This window comes from Cucurbita moschata, unplaced genomic scaffold (assembly GCF_002738365.1).
Source record: "Cucurbita moschata cultivar Rifu unplaced genomic scaffold, Cmos_1.0 Cmo_Scf00008, whole genome shotgun sequence".
Classification (NCBI taxonomy): Eukaryota; Viridiplantae; Streptophyta; class Magnoliopsida; order Cucurbitales; family Cucurbitaceae; genus Cucurbita; species Cucurbita moschata.
The window spans coordinates 2,795,134-2,807,772 of NW_019268524.1; the positions used below are offsets into that span (position 1 = coordinate 2,795,134).

A 12,639-nucleotide genomic window follows, 5' to 3' on the forward strand; every position below is an offset into this window, starting at 1 on the left:
AAAAAAAAAAAAAAAAAAAAAAAAAAAAAAAAAAAAAAAAAAAAAAAAAAACCTTTAGCCCCTATCCACGAGGAGTGAGTCAAGGTCCGAGATCAGGTCGAAAAGACGTTATCAATGGACAATAATTGAATATTCCTATACTGCCCTTTATTTGTCGAATTAATATATTCTTAGGAATAAAGTGAATGAAGATATTTTAAGTGGAATAGATAGAGCTACAGAAAATTGCACACTTTTTCTTACCCATTCTACGGAACAAAGGTTTTATTTTTTAATTATCTAATATATTTGGGAAAAAAAATAATTTTTTTTTTCCAAACAATTTTTTCTTTATAACTTTTATAGAGTTGTCTTCTTGTTTTATTTATAAAAAATATTCATTTCGTCCCCCATAGCATACGGGTTTTAATACTATGAGGCTGACCACGTACATAACGATATAAAATAGACCATATTTGTTAGTGGTGGGCTTTGACTATTATAAATGGTATCAGAGCCAGACATCAGGTAGTGTGCCAGCGAGGACGTTAGGTCGAGTGTGGAACCCAATGAAAGCAGAGCCAGACTGAGCGGTGTGCGAGCGAGGACGTTAGATCGGGTGTGGAAACCGAGCGAGGACGCTGGCCCTAAAGAATGGGTTGTGAAATCCCACATTGGTTAACCTCTTCCTAGCATACTATCGATGTTCTTATTTGAATCTTTAGTTCATCTTCATATTTTTATCGTCTATTCAATGATGTATGAAATTGTCAATCCATCTTTCGTGTCAATATCCAACATTTTTCAGTGCACTAACGTGTATGTAAGAATGTGTCGGGATTGTGAAGTTAAATTAAATGAGAACACGACATGTCACGTGGCACGAAATTTTTCTATGGCCATGCACCCATTTTCATACTTGATCTTCATGCTTGGTTGTTGGGTAGCATGCTCTATTCATCTCCTCGCACTTCAATATTTTCACACCAACAAAATTCCCCTTTTCAATCCTTATTTGTCTCACTTATCCATCCCCTCATAATTATAATTATTATTATAAACATTGTAAATAAATAAATAAATAACTATTGGAATAATAGGGTATTGGGCTGCACATTGCTAATATGGGCCGGCCCACATCCAGGTTCAAATGTCCAAAGGCCCAATTTTGTATTTGGGCCGTTAATTTAAAAGATGGAGAAATTGGGCCGTATGGCCGAAATAAAAGCCCAATTTTGACAAACATCCAAAATGCAAAAGCATCTTTAATACTTTCCCGTTATTTCGTACGGCTCATATAGCGTGACAAGGCTATTTTGGGAAGAGAGATAATGTATGAATCATATTTCAAATTTCTTTCTATTTAAAATTTTAATATAAATTAATTTTAAAATTATTATCTAATATATATATAAATTTTATTTCTTTTTACCTATTTAAATTTCTAGATTTTATGTGTGTGTATATATATTATTTATTTTTAATTAATTGCGATGGAGAAATATTAGCATTAAATTTATGAGAACCTATATATATTGACACAAGTAAGCGATGGATCATCTGGTGGGCCATCGGTGACATGTCTACGTGGTCCATCGAGATTTGATGGACAAAGAACAAAATGAATGACTACTATAGAGATTTTTATGAACCTCATAACGATTTTGGTGGTAAGAGCATATTACCCTGGGATTACAAACCCTAATTCGGGGGTCATAGTCTTAATTTTTGGGGACGGGGTATCTTCCAGTATATAGAAGACAAGACAAAGATACTGGTCTCACAAACATAAAACTCGGTAAACTTTTAGCTCATATTATGTATTTTTCATTTTTTATTTAAAAAAGAAGTTTAGTCCATATTTTACTGATTTTAAATTTTATTGTCTTTATGTATTTATATGAATGAAAATAAAATAAAATAAAAGACTAAATTTGTTTTATTGTCTTTTAAATTTTGGTTTTACTTTTATATCACATTGCTTTAAGTAGTTTTTTCTAAGACATTATTTTAAATTACAATTTTAATTACAAAGACTAAATTTAATTTATTTATCCAATGCGAAATTGATCTCTTCATTTTCTCTGCTCAACTCAAGCGGTGGAAGGCACCGTGATTTTAAACAATCGCCCATTGCTTCTGCAGTTCATCGATCAGCTCCGGCAGCTGTTTCTCCGGCAAGATCACCGTTACCGTCCGGTCACCGCCGGGTCTACCGTCGCAACGTGGAGGCCCTGGAAGCACCAAGACGACGCCGTTTTCACCGACTCCCCCAATTTCATAATTCACATGAACTGGCCTCTGTCCTTCCAATTCCAAGCCGTAGAGATTCGCTTCTTCCAAATCAACGAACGTCAATCTTGCGCCGTACGCTATGAAGTCAGAATCCTCCCTTTCTTTCTCCACCAATTCCTTGATTTCTTCGCCCTCGTCGATTTTCTTCTTCACAATCAGCTCCGCCAACGCACCTTCCTCCGCTCCGGCGACCGGAAAATCGGCCTCGATGGCGCTCATCACCATTCCATTTATCGGAATCTGACCCTCTCTATCAGGACATTTAGTCGAATAGATCGAAATCGTCTTCGAATCCGAGTCCTCAAGCCGTATTTTCGACAGACATTTCCAGAAAATCGCAGCAATAGCTTCAAAACTGGAGTAGTTCGCCGATCGATTCCGGTCGACGACGCTCAATATTCGTACCAGTTTCTCTTCCGTGATTCGAAACGACCGCTTCGCCATTTTGCAGTCGTTTGAAGCGATCCAAAGGTCTCCAGTCGAGTCCAGCCGCTTGATCGGCGATGTAGATCGTCCAGTTGAGCCGGACGGCCGAATGAGGTCCGCCGCAGTCGCCGGCAGTGGGCGGAGTCGTTCGACCGGGCGGTTTTTCATGACGTGGCCCCATGCGTTGATGAAGGTGGAGGCGGAGAAAATATCGCCGAGGACGTGAGCCCAACTGAGGCCGACGGAGAGTCCGCCGCACCTGAACCGAGTCAGCTGCACGCAGCCGAAATGGTTTTTAAAATTTTTTATTTTATAATAAAAAACTACATTTAAATATTTATTTATTAAAAAATTATCAATTAGATTATTTATTATTTTCATTAATAGTATTTTTCTTTTGTTTAACGGAGGTTGGACGGATGAGTCATTCCGTCAACTATTAATATTTTAATAATTTACTTTATTCTTTTAAAGTCCATTTATATCACGTGAGATTTCAACAACTCTAAATGATAGGTTGAGAAATTGCGCAAACCTCATAAATAATAATAAAAATATTAAATAATAAATAAGTCAATGGCAAATATTTCATGGTTCATATAGTTCATCACATTCATAATTAATCGTTCCATTTCCAAATTTATCTTATTAATTAAAATAACTTAAATATAATTAACTCTATAATACCTTTTGTCATCAAGCAATGGATTAAAGTATGTGTGCTTTTATTATTTAGTTAATTAATTTTATTTATATTTAATTCAGTTTTCAAAAAAAAAAAAAAAAATCTTACCATAAAAAACAAATTTAATAACCTTTCAATTATTTAGGAAAATTATCATTATTTTTCTTTCATAACCTTTTCTTTTTAATTAAATTATTTTTAGATAATAATAATAATTTTATTTATTTATTTATTTATTTTTGTCAAGGCAGTTACGGAAACCAACACACAAGACGGACGCACCTGGATGAACACGAGAGGGGAGAATCCAAGATCTGGCCCGATCGCACGACTGTAAACCAAATCTCCATCGCGGTGCGAAATCTTGTCGTCGTCGATCGAAAGCCACTCGTCGATCGTTTTTTCGCACTCCACTTCAACGATTCTCACTCCGCTATCATTACACTTGATAAACGGCCGATCGCGATCTTCGATCCTCCTCCGAATCCTCCCCGAAACGACATAGTATATCTCCAGCAACGGAAACATAGGTTTCTTTAGGTCATAAATCGTCAAATTTCTCACCTCTTCGCTCGGCCTGAAGAAATAAACGCCGCGAATGTAATGAAGTTTCATCGCAAGATCGATCGCCGAAAGTTCATGGACCTTATTCTCGCCGGTCGCCTTCGCCGGAACCACGGACGAAAATTTCACTTCGGAAATTAGTTCGTTTCCGCTGCCGTCCATGAATCTCGCCGCCTGACGAAGAATAGAGAGAAATCGGAACCTTCGAGCGGTTTTCTGATGAAATAGCGCGTAGAAGTGAGAGAAGTTTGGAGGAGGAGGAGTTGAATTTATGGAAGACTGGAGAATGGCAGAGGCTTTTGTTGTGGTGAAGAAGATTCGCACGCATCCTTGCAGTTGGGAGAAGCCATTAATGAGAGCTTTTAATATGAACAAAGCAATTTGAAATGGATAGGGAAACTATTAAATGGAAAGATGAGGAAGTTTATTGATTGAAAACACGGCTTACCTAGAGACGCATATCCGTTTTTAAGTTTAAATTACATTCTCATAAAGAAAACAGCGGAATTCAAACCTACCATTGCCTTTACACTAAAAAAATCATAAAGAAAAAAAAAAAAACTTATTTATTTATTTATTTAAAATATAATAATATTAATTAAAATTTGAAAGTTTAAATATATTTTTTAAATAAACTATTGTCCAGGGTTTTTTTTTTTTTTTTTTTAATTTTAAAATTTTAAAAATATTTTGGTGATAAATTCAAATTTTATTTATAGTTTTATTAATTTAGCTAGTTAATAATTTTTTTAAAAAGCTAAATTAATAAATAAAAACTTTCTACTTCATTTTAAAAATATATATATATGAACTAAGAGGCATCAATCATACAATATATTTCAATAAAGATGCGAAGAAAATAGGGTTGAAATTATCAAAAACACATTTCAATTCATGCAACAGAATAACGAACCTTCATTTTATAAATTTTGGGTGGATTATAATTTAGAGTTGTTGTATTTCATTAATCTATTTTAAGACATTTTAATTACTTTACTTACATTTACATCATGGTTAATTATGACCATAAAATATAAATGTTACAACTTTTGGAATGACTTATTCTGAGTTTATATAAAGCCATGTATGTTGTATTTGTGAGTAACTTGGAAAATATAATAAAATGAGCGTTTGTGCTTTTCTTTACCAAGTTTGTTTGCAATTTTATGTAATTTAAGTTGCATGTAAAATCATTCAAGCTAAACATGATCAATCTTGCTTGTGCAGTGATTCGAATCTCAAACAAGTGTTCTTACGTTGAGATATTTGATTAATAAGAATCATTCAAACTAGACATGATCGATCTTATTTGTTGAATGATTCAAATCTTAAACAATGTTATTGACTTGAGATATTTGATAAAAAATAATCTGAATTCTCTTGTAGTGATTTCCACATATCAATATATCTTATATACTCTTACCCATAGTTTTGAATGAAAACCGTTACTATTTATTTCAAAAATATCATTAACTTCAAAAATTAATGGTAAGAGTACTTTTTTATCAAAATGGAAAGTTACACAGTAAGAACATTTATTTATTTATTTTAGTTTAAGGGTAGTATTAAAATTTTTGAAATTTTATTAATATTCTTTAAACAATTTATTACATTTTTGAAACATATTATTTTATTTTATTTCACGATACTCATGTTCAAAATCTAATATTTTCACATTTATTTTGTTAAAAAAAAAAAAACTTAATATTTGAGATTGAAACAAACCTCTACCGTATTGAATTAATTGAACGAATTAAATTCCTCACAAACTCATACGGCGGTAAAAATTGAATGCTATGATCATTAATTCAATTTTAAAATGTACTTTAAAATAAATAAATAATAATAATAAAAGAAAATAAAATATTTAATAATAATAATAAAAAAAAGAGAATAAAATATTTATAGTTTTGAGTTTTTCATTAAATAGGAAAAAGGGAAAAGGCACGAGCTCAACGGTTTATAAACTTTTTTCCAGGCAATACTCTTAAAAAAACATTTTTTTAATAGTAATTATATTATATTTTAATATTTTGTAATTAAAAATATATTTATTGCTTATAAATTAAATTAATAGTTAATAAAAAAATAAAAAATAAAAATATATAAATGAAACCGACATAAATATACAATGATATAGTCAAGAGAGGTTAAGAAGTAGGTCACCTTTCGTAATTGTGCCTGTTGGAAAGTGGACGAAATTAAGGGCATTCAAGATGAGATAAGTACATATTTTTAAATTCAAATATTAAAAAAAAAAAAGAAAATTAATTTGTTGTATTTTATTTATTTTTTAAATAATATCCTTTCAAAATTTATATATTTTTTTTTTTTTTAATTTGTTGTCATTAAAATGGTTAACAAAAAGTCAGGACAATGATTTTAAACAATGTGACAATAACTAGAATAATTGTCAATATTAATTATGAATAAACTATGTTTAGTTACCGATTTTGTTGGTCTAACGATCTAATAAATTTATATTTTAATAATAATTTTAAAACGTTTATTTAATGTTAAGGTGAAAACGAAGTATTTTGGTGGCATAATTATATTTTACAAATATAGAGCCAAATGTGATAATTTTTAAAAATAAAATAAAAATATACTCATTTTAGTTCTTAATTTTTATTAAATAAAATAAAATATTTTATTTTGTAAATACTGATTTTATTGCTAGTTTATTTAATGTACACGTGGAGACGGTAGCTTGTAAAAAATAAATGTTGAAAAGTATGGACTTTTATAAACCAAATTATTGGACCTATGATTTTATGACACCTCTTACTAAAAGGATGAAAGTTATATAATTATTGTTTGGAGTAGAGGAGGCCATACAATAAAGTGCATCTATTTCACTAAAATAAATTTGATTTAATTTAATTTAATTTAATTTAATTTAATTTACTTATTTTCGTACATCGGAATGAAAGAGAGAGTAGAGATAGATTAGGGCTCATGAAAATTATATTTTTCATCTCTACCTACTCCCCTCTATTTTATATTTATTTATTTAAGTGGATAAGTAATATTGAAATTTGAGTTTTTTTTACGAATTAAATTAAACACTATAAATATTATAAAATAAATACTTTTTTATATAAAAAATATATTAAGAATTGAGAGAGAAGTTCTCGTAAAGAATAGTGATTTTGTAAAAATAAATGAAGAATTTTGTAGAAATAGAAATAAAAATAAAAACACGAGGTGGGATCAAGAAAACTTCCTTGTTTCCGTCTTGGCTCGTGGACATCTCTAATGATATGAACCAAGAGACATCAATCATACAATATACTTCAATAAAGAGACGAAGAAATTAATGTTTAAATTATTAAAAGATATTTCAATTCATGGCACATTAAAAATGAAGTTCATGATATAAATTTTGGGTGAATTGAGTAATTTAGAGTTATTTTATTTCATTAATGTATTTTAGCTAATAGCTAAGTTTGTTTGCAATTTTATGTAGTTTAAGTTGCATGTAGAATTATTCAAACTCGACATGATCAATCTTGTTTGTGGAGTGATTCGAATCTCAAGCAAGTGTTATTGCCTTGAGATATTTGATCAACAAAAATCATTTAAGCTAGACATGATCGATCTTACTTGTGAGTGATTCGAATCTAAAACAAGGTTTTTGCCCTAAGATATTCGATCAACAAAGTAATCCAAATTTTACTGATTTCTACCTATCATCTAATATTGGATAATTTAAATATATAATTTTTTATTAAAGGAGTTATAATACTTCTATTTTTAATATTCAAATATTTATTATGCTTAAAAAATTTATACCCTTTAAATTTGTTATACTACAAAGAAGAACAAAGTTTTAAATATTATGAAAAATAACGGTTTTATTGTTATTTTTTCTATATTTTATTTTATTATTTATTATTATTTTTAATAATTGTTTGAGTTCGACGGTGTGAAAATATAGACCTAATAATGCTCGAACTAGTCGAGGGTAAGGGTGTACATCCAACCCGGCAACTCGGACCAATCCAACCCAAATTATAGGGGTCGGGTTAGGTTGGGTTGGATTAGTAGTTCGGGTTGAGTTGGGTCGTTTTAAAAATACATTTACACGCTCCGAGCCGTTTAATGGGCTGAGCTAAATTGAAGTAGTTACGGCCTATTAGTTTATGTTGGGCCGAGTTGTTAGTGGGCCATGGCGCGGACCAACTCGTCCATTCAATCTCCTGCTCTCCCGGTTTTTGACTCGAATACGAAAACGAAGCTTCATATAAAATTTATCGCTCTCTCTCTCTCTCTCTCTCTCTCTCTCGATTTTCGCTTGATGTTACATCTTCATCTCCTTCAGAGGCGCTAATTTCGATCCTTCCGAAGAACACTGCACTGCACCGAAAATGCACGGACGGCCGCGCAAGCCTCAGAAACCGGAGGAAGAAGAGGCTTCGGCGGCGGAAGCCGCCAAGCTTCGTCCTCTGCAATCTCAATTGCTCGAAAATCACCACCAGAAGAAGTATATATTTGACTTGCTTATCTCTGTTTCGTGTTTCAGTAACGGTTTAGGTGTTTCTGTGATTTGATTTTTGGATTGATCGTTGCAGCTATGATAAGGAAGCCCTAGAGGTTAGTGCTAAGGTGCTGGAAATGAATCCGGATCTGTATACGGCTTGGAACTATAGGAAACTTGCGGTCGAACACTACCTGAAGGAATCTCCATCAGATACCGAGTCGATCAAAGCGATCCTCGATGAGGAACTCAGAGTAGTAAGTTGTCATTTGTCGTCGCTGGATTTGAAGCTCTTTGTTCAATTCTCGACTAGGCTTTTGCTTTTAGTTAATCGGTCCGAAGATGTCGTTTCGTTAATGCGTTTGGTTGGCTCAACGCTGTTGTTGATTGTTAGTACGAACTACTGATTTAGGTTCCGTCAATTCATCTAATGTAGGCTGAAAGTGCACTGCGTCAGAACGTCAAGTCGTACGGCGCGTGGTATCATCGAAAATGGATCTTGAGCAAGGGGCATTCATCCACCGATCTTGAGTTGCGTCTTCTTGGAAAGTTTCAGAAGCTCGACGCTAGGAATTTTCATGCATGGAACTACAGAAGGTTAACATCTGCTTGCATTCTCCTTGTCCAATCCTTCTAGGCCGATAGCCGCTGTTTACATGACCATTTTGGATGTATTAGTTCATATATTTCTTTGTCCGTTTATCAGATTTGTGGCAGAGTTAACGAACATACCCGAGGAGAAAGAGTTGAAGTATACAACAGATATGATAGACACAAATTTCAGCAATTATTCAGCATGGCATAATCGCAGGTATAGCCTACGTAATCCTCAGTTGAAAATTTATTCTGTAAAAGATTTAGGACCAGTTGTGCTGGCTCATCCTTTTCTGCTTGTTCATAAAATTCAACTATCCAAGGAAGATATTACCGGTGTTTCCTGTTTTAGCGGTAATTCAGATTTACACATTACAATTCTCAACTGATTTAACATTTGTCTTAATTCTATTAGCCATCTGATGAACGTGGCATGGATATTATTGTGTTATGTAAACGTTAAGGCCACATAAAACTCACCTCGAGTCTTCTATAAGCCATTTTATTTGGAAAACTAGTGTATATAAAATTACATTTTATGGAATTTTCTAGACTTTCACTTTTCTTCTCAGTGTTTTTTCTGTCGAAAGTTTTAGTTATCTTCAACTGTGTCGTAAGTATAAATTCATTGATGTCACTTCCACCTTGTAGTGCGCTTCTTGCTAAACTGCTGAACAAAAAGGCTGAAGGTTATTTCCCAGCTGAAAAGGTGTTAAATGAGGAGTATGAGCTCGTGCACCAAGCTATTTTCACTGATCCAGATGATCAAAGTGGTTGGTTTTATCATCTTTGGCTTCTGGACCAAACGATAAAATCAAATGCTCCAAGTCTTGTTTCCTCTTGGCCACCTCATAGTTACAGAGTGGTGTTATCAAGAAATAGAAGTCTGGATGATCAAACCCTATCTCCATCTAGAAGCTTCCATTCTGACTCAGAAACGTTGGCTCTCATTCTTTACTTCGATCAGCCTGTTCAAGGTGTTGACTCATCTTCAGTGAGTGTTAAATCTACAGCTAATTTAAGAGGAGATCTTATTTGGAAACCACTCTCAAAATGTGGCCATGATGCTGCCAAAGCTTGGGTTAGTCATCTTAGTTTTCCTCAAGGAAAGATGAATTCTTCTGAATCTTACTCTGTGGAAGTCAGTCTTGGAAGTTCTCAGAAAATAACATCAGCAAGTGGTTTTCATCATGTGAAACCAACTTGTTTTTCTTTTGAAGTGTCTGTGCATTTAAGAGAAACACCTATTGAAGATTGTGGTAATGAAGGGATCTGGTGGAAGGATGAAAACTTTACTAGTTGCGGCATTAGTCCTCAAACTTTACCATTTGCTTCTTCCGATAATCTAACCATTGAGAATAATTATGCACCTTCTAGTTCTGAACGGTGTGCTGAGATTATAAGCAATGAAATAGCTCTTTTCCGAGAATTATTGTCCGAGACCGAATGGTATACTCACTGCTCACTCCAGTTCTTTTGCACATTTTATTATTTTATACTGTTCATAAATCACATCTTTCTCATTTTAATTTTCCGCTTCTTTGTAGTAAAATTGGTAAGCTCACTCTTGCAAGATTTCTGATGGCTCATGTTGCAACATCTCCACATGCCAATAAAGTGGCCCAACTTGAGGAAGTGCTTGAACTTTACCAGGACCTGATGAAGTTGGACCCAACACATTTTCATTACTACAAGGATGAACACAGCTTAGTTTTATTGCAGAAGGTGATTAACGATTTCTTGTTATCAACTAATGGAAATTTATACTTCTTTTGTCTATGATATTGATAATGATGTCCCTTATGCCACCAGGGACTAGAATCTGTAACTTCACACTTGTTTTATGTTTCCCTTTGTGACATTAAATTATTTATCCTTGGAATCTTTGCCTTGTTCCATGTGCTTAAATGAGAATTTTACTACTGTCGTATGTTCGACAGGAAGAGTGACTAATACTTTGGTTTCTTCGCAGGTGACATCGACTACGGAGTCTTTGTTTAGACACTGCTATTGCTACAAAGACCAGACCTCACCGTATTTAGGCAGTACTACCTGTGTAAGGCTCAATAATTTATCAATTTCGCGGATAGGATCTGTTGAAAGATTACTATGGGTTCAAGTGCTGGACCTCAGCCATAACGAACTCCGTTCAACTGAAGGTATACTTTTCTACTTGGCTTATACAATAAGCGGAACTAATTGTTGTTGCACTTTCCTGCGTTATCTATGGTCATTATATGCCATCAAATTTATTCGTGTAATTTGATTGGAAAACCATGCAAAGTTCGTAGTTGACCATCCAAGTTGGTCTAAATATAGGACATTGACATCGAAATTGGTCTAAATATTAGTACGGTTGGTGGATGCAACCTGACTTGGACTCTCACAGGTATTAAAAGCATTTCAAATTTATAAGTTAAAACAAAAATCTAGTTGCATGTTGTGGGTTTGATTAATTATTTGGGGACACAGTTTTGTTGATATGATTGAGAAATTTGATCTTGATATTGCAACATATTAAATTTCTACTTTTTTATGTCATATGACCCTTGGACAGGATTGGAGGCCTTGCAGCTTCTCTCTTGCTTGAGTTTGAGCAACAATAAAATCGGTAGTTTTACCGCGTTGCAGTCTCTAAGAACGTTGAAGTCCTTGAAAGTTTTGGATGTCTCATACAATGAGATCGGTTCGCATTCCATCGACACCACAAGATATCTCTTCTCATCTCCCCTGTCTCATTCCGAAGAAAAAGAAAATGATCTGAGCAGTGATAAAATGGTAACTGATAGCCCCGACCTGGCAAGTTACTGGGAAGCTTATTTTCTATTCAAAGATCTGAACTTGACTCAATTAGATATTGAAGGAAACATGATATCCAGTGAGAGGTTTAAGGCATTTCTGGTTAAGGTTCTTCCCAAACTCCACTGGCTTGATGGCAAACAAGTACAATAGATGAATTTAGTTTTATCTGCATCCGATTCTCTACACTTTGATAGTTCGTTCGTCTTCCGAATGTTAAAACGTCTGCTACGAACTATCGTTGATCAGCAAGGTACGAACCATCAAATCTTTTGTTACAACACAAGGGTAAGAACCGAGGATCCGACATTACATCCAACAAGCATTCAAATCATTTGTTATATCCAACACCATTCAAATTATTCTATGATTCTGGCGACCATTCGACGATTTGGATTTGAATTTACTGATGGATGACACATCTCCGAGAGCTCGAACAGATATATAACGTAACGGGAATGGGAGGTCTGGTGATGACATGGAAATGAATTTGGTACTCGCTACTTCGAATTTTGCTTCAAACTCCATTATCATCCTTGTTTCACTTGCTCATTTATACATCATGGCGTGTCAGTGTGTCAAATGGCTGTGGTCGAGTTTAAGTCATACCATACAAGTTTCTTCATTATGTATTTGTAGAACCGTCCTTTGCCTTCTTGTTATGCCAAAATTTTGAAGAATCATGATTCAATAATTTATAATATGTTGAGATATGTGTAGCATGCAGGCACGATTTGGTTGAAGTGAAAGAAACGAGATCACCAACGGAGGATATACTCATCTGACTTGATCGAAGATTTCGAAAGGAATTCACGAA

General features: G+C 33.7%; 2 protein-coding genes across 2 annotated transcripts; one reads left to right on the forward strand and one right to left on the reverse strand.

The window, feature by feature from the left end:
- Positions 1-1,960: 1,960 nt before the first annotated feature.
- On the reverse strand, positions 1,961-4,372 carry LOC111445827 (protein ECERIFERUM 2). The gene is made up of 2 exons (XM_023084339.1): positions 3,668-4,372; positions 1,961-2,973 (listed from the first exon to the last, which is right to left on the reverse strand). The coding sequence occupies exons 1-2, from the start codon at positions 4,109-4,111 to the stop codon at positions 2,098-2,100; spliced, it is 1,320 nt and encodes a 439-aa protein (XP_022940107.1). The 5' UTR covers positions 4,112-4,372; the 3' UTR covers positions 1,961-2,097.
- A 3,838-nt stretch (positions 4,373-8,210) lies between these two features.
- Positions 8,211-12,565, forward strand: LOC111446588 (geranylgeranyl transferase type-2 subunit alpha 1). The gene is made up of 8 exons (XM_023085447.1): positions 8,211-8,435; positions 8,524-8,686; positions 8,866-9,026; positions 9,136-9,240; positions 9,675-10,472; positions 10,571-10,748; positions 10,996-11,182; positions 11,581-12,565. The coding sequence occupies exons 1-8, from the start codon at positions 8,320-8,322 to the stop codon at positions 11,973-11,975; spliced, it is 2,103 nt and encodes a 700-aa protein (XP_022941215.1). The 5' UTR covers positions 8,211-8,319; the 3' UTR covers positions 11,976-12,565.
- Positions 12,566-12,639: the final 74 nt, after the last annotated feature.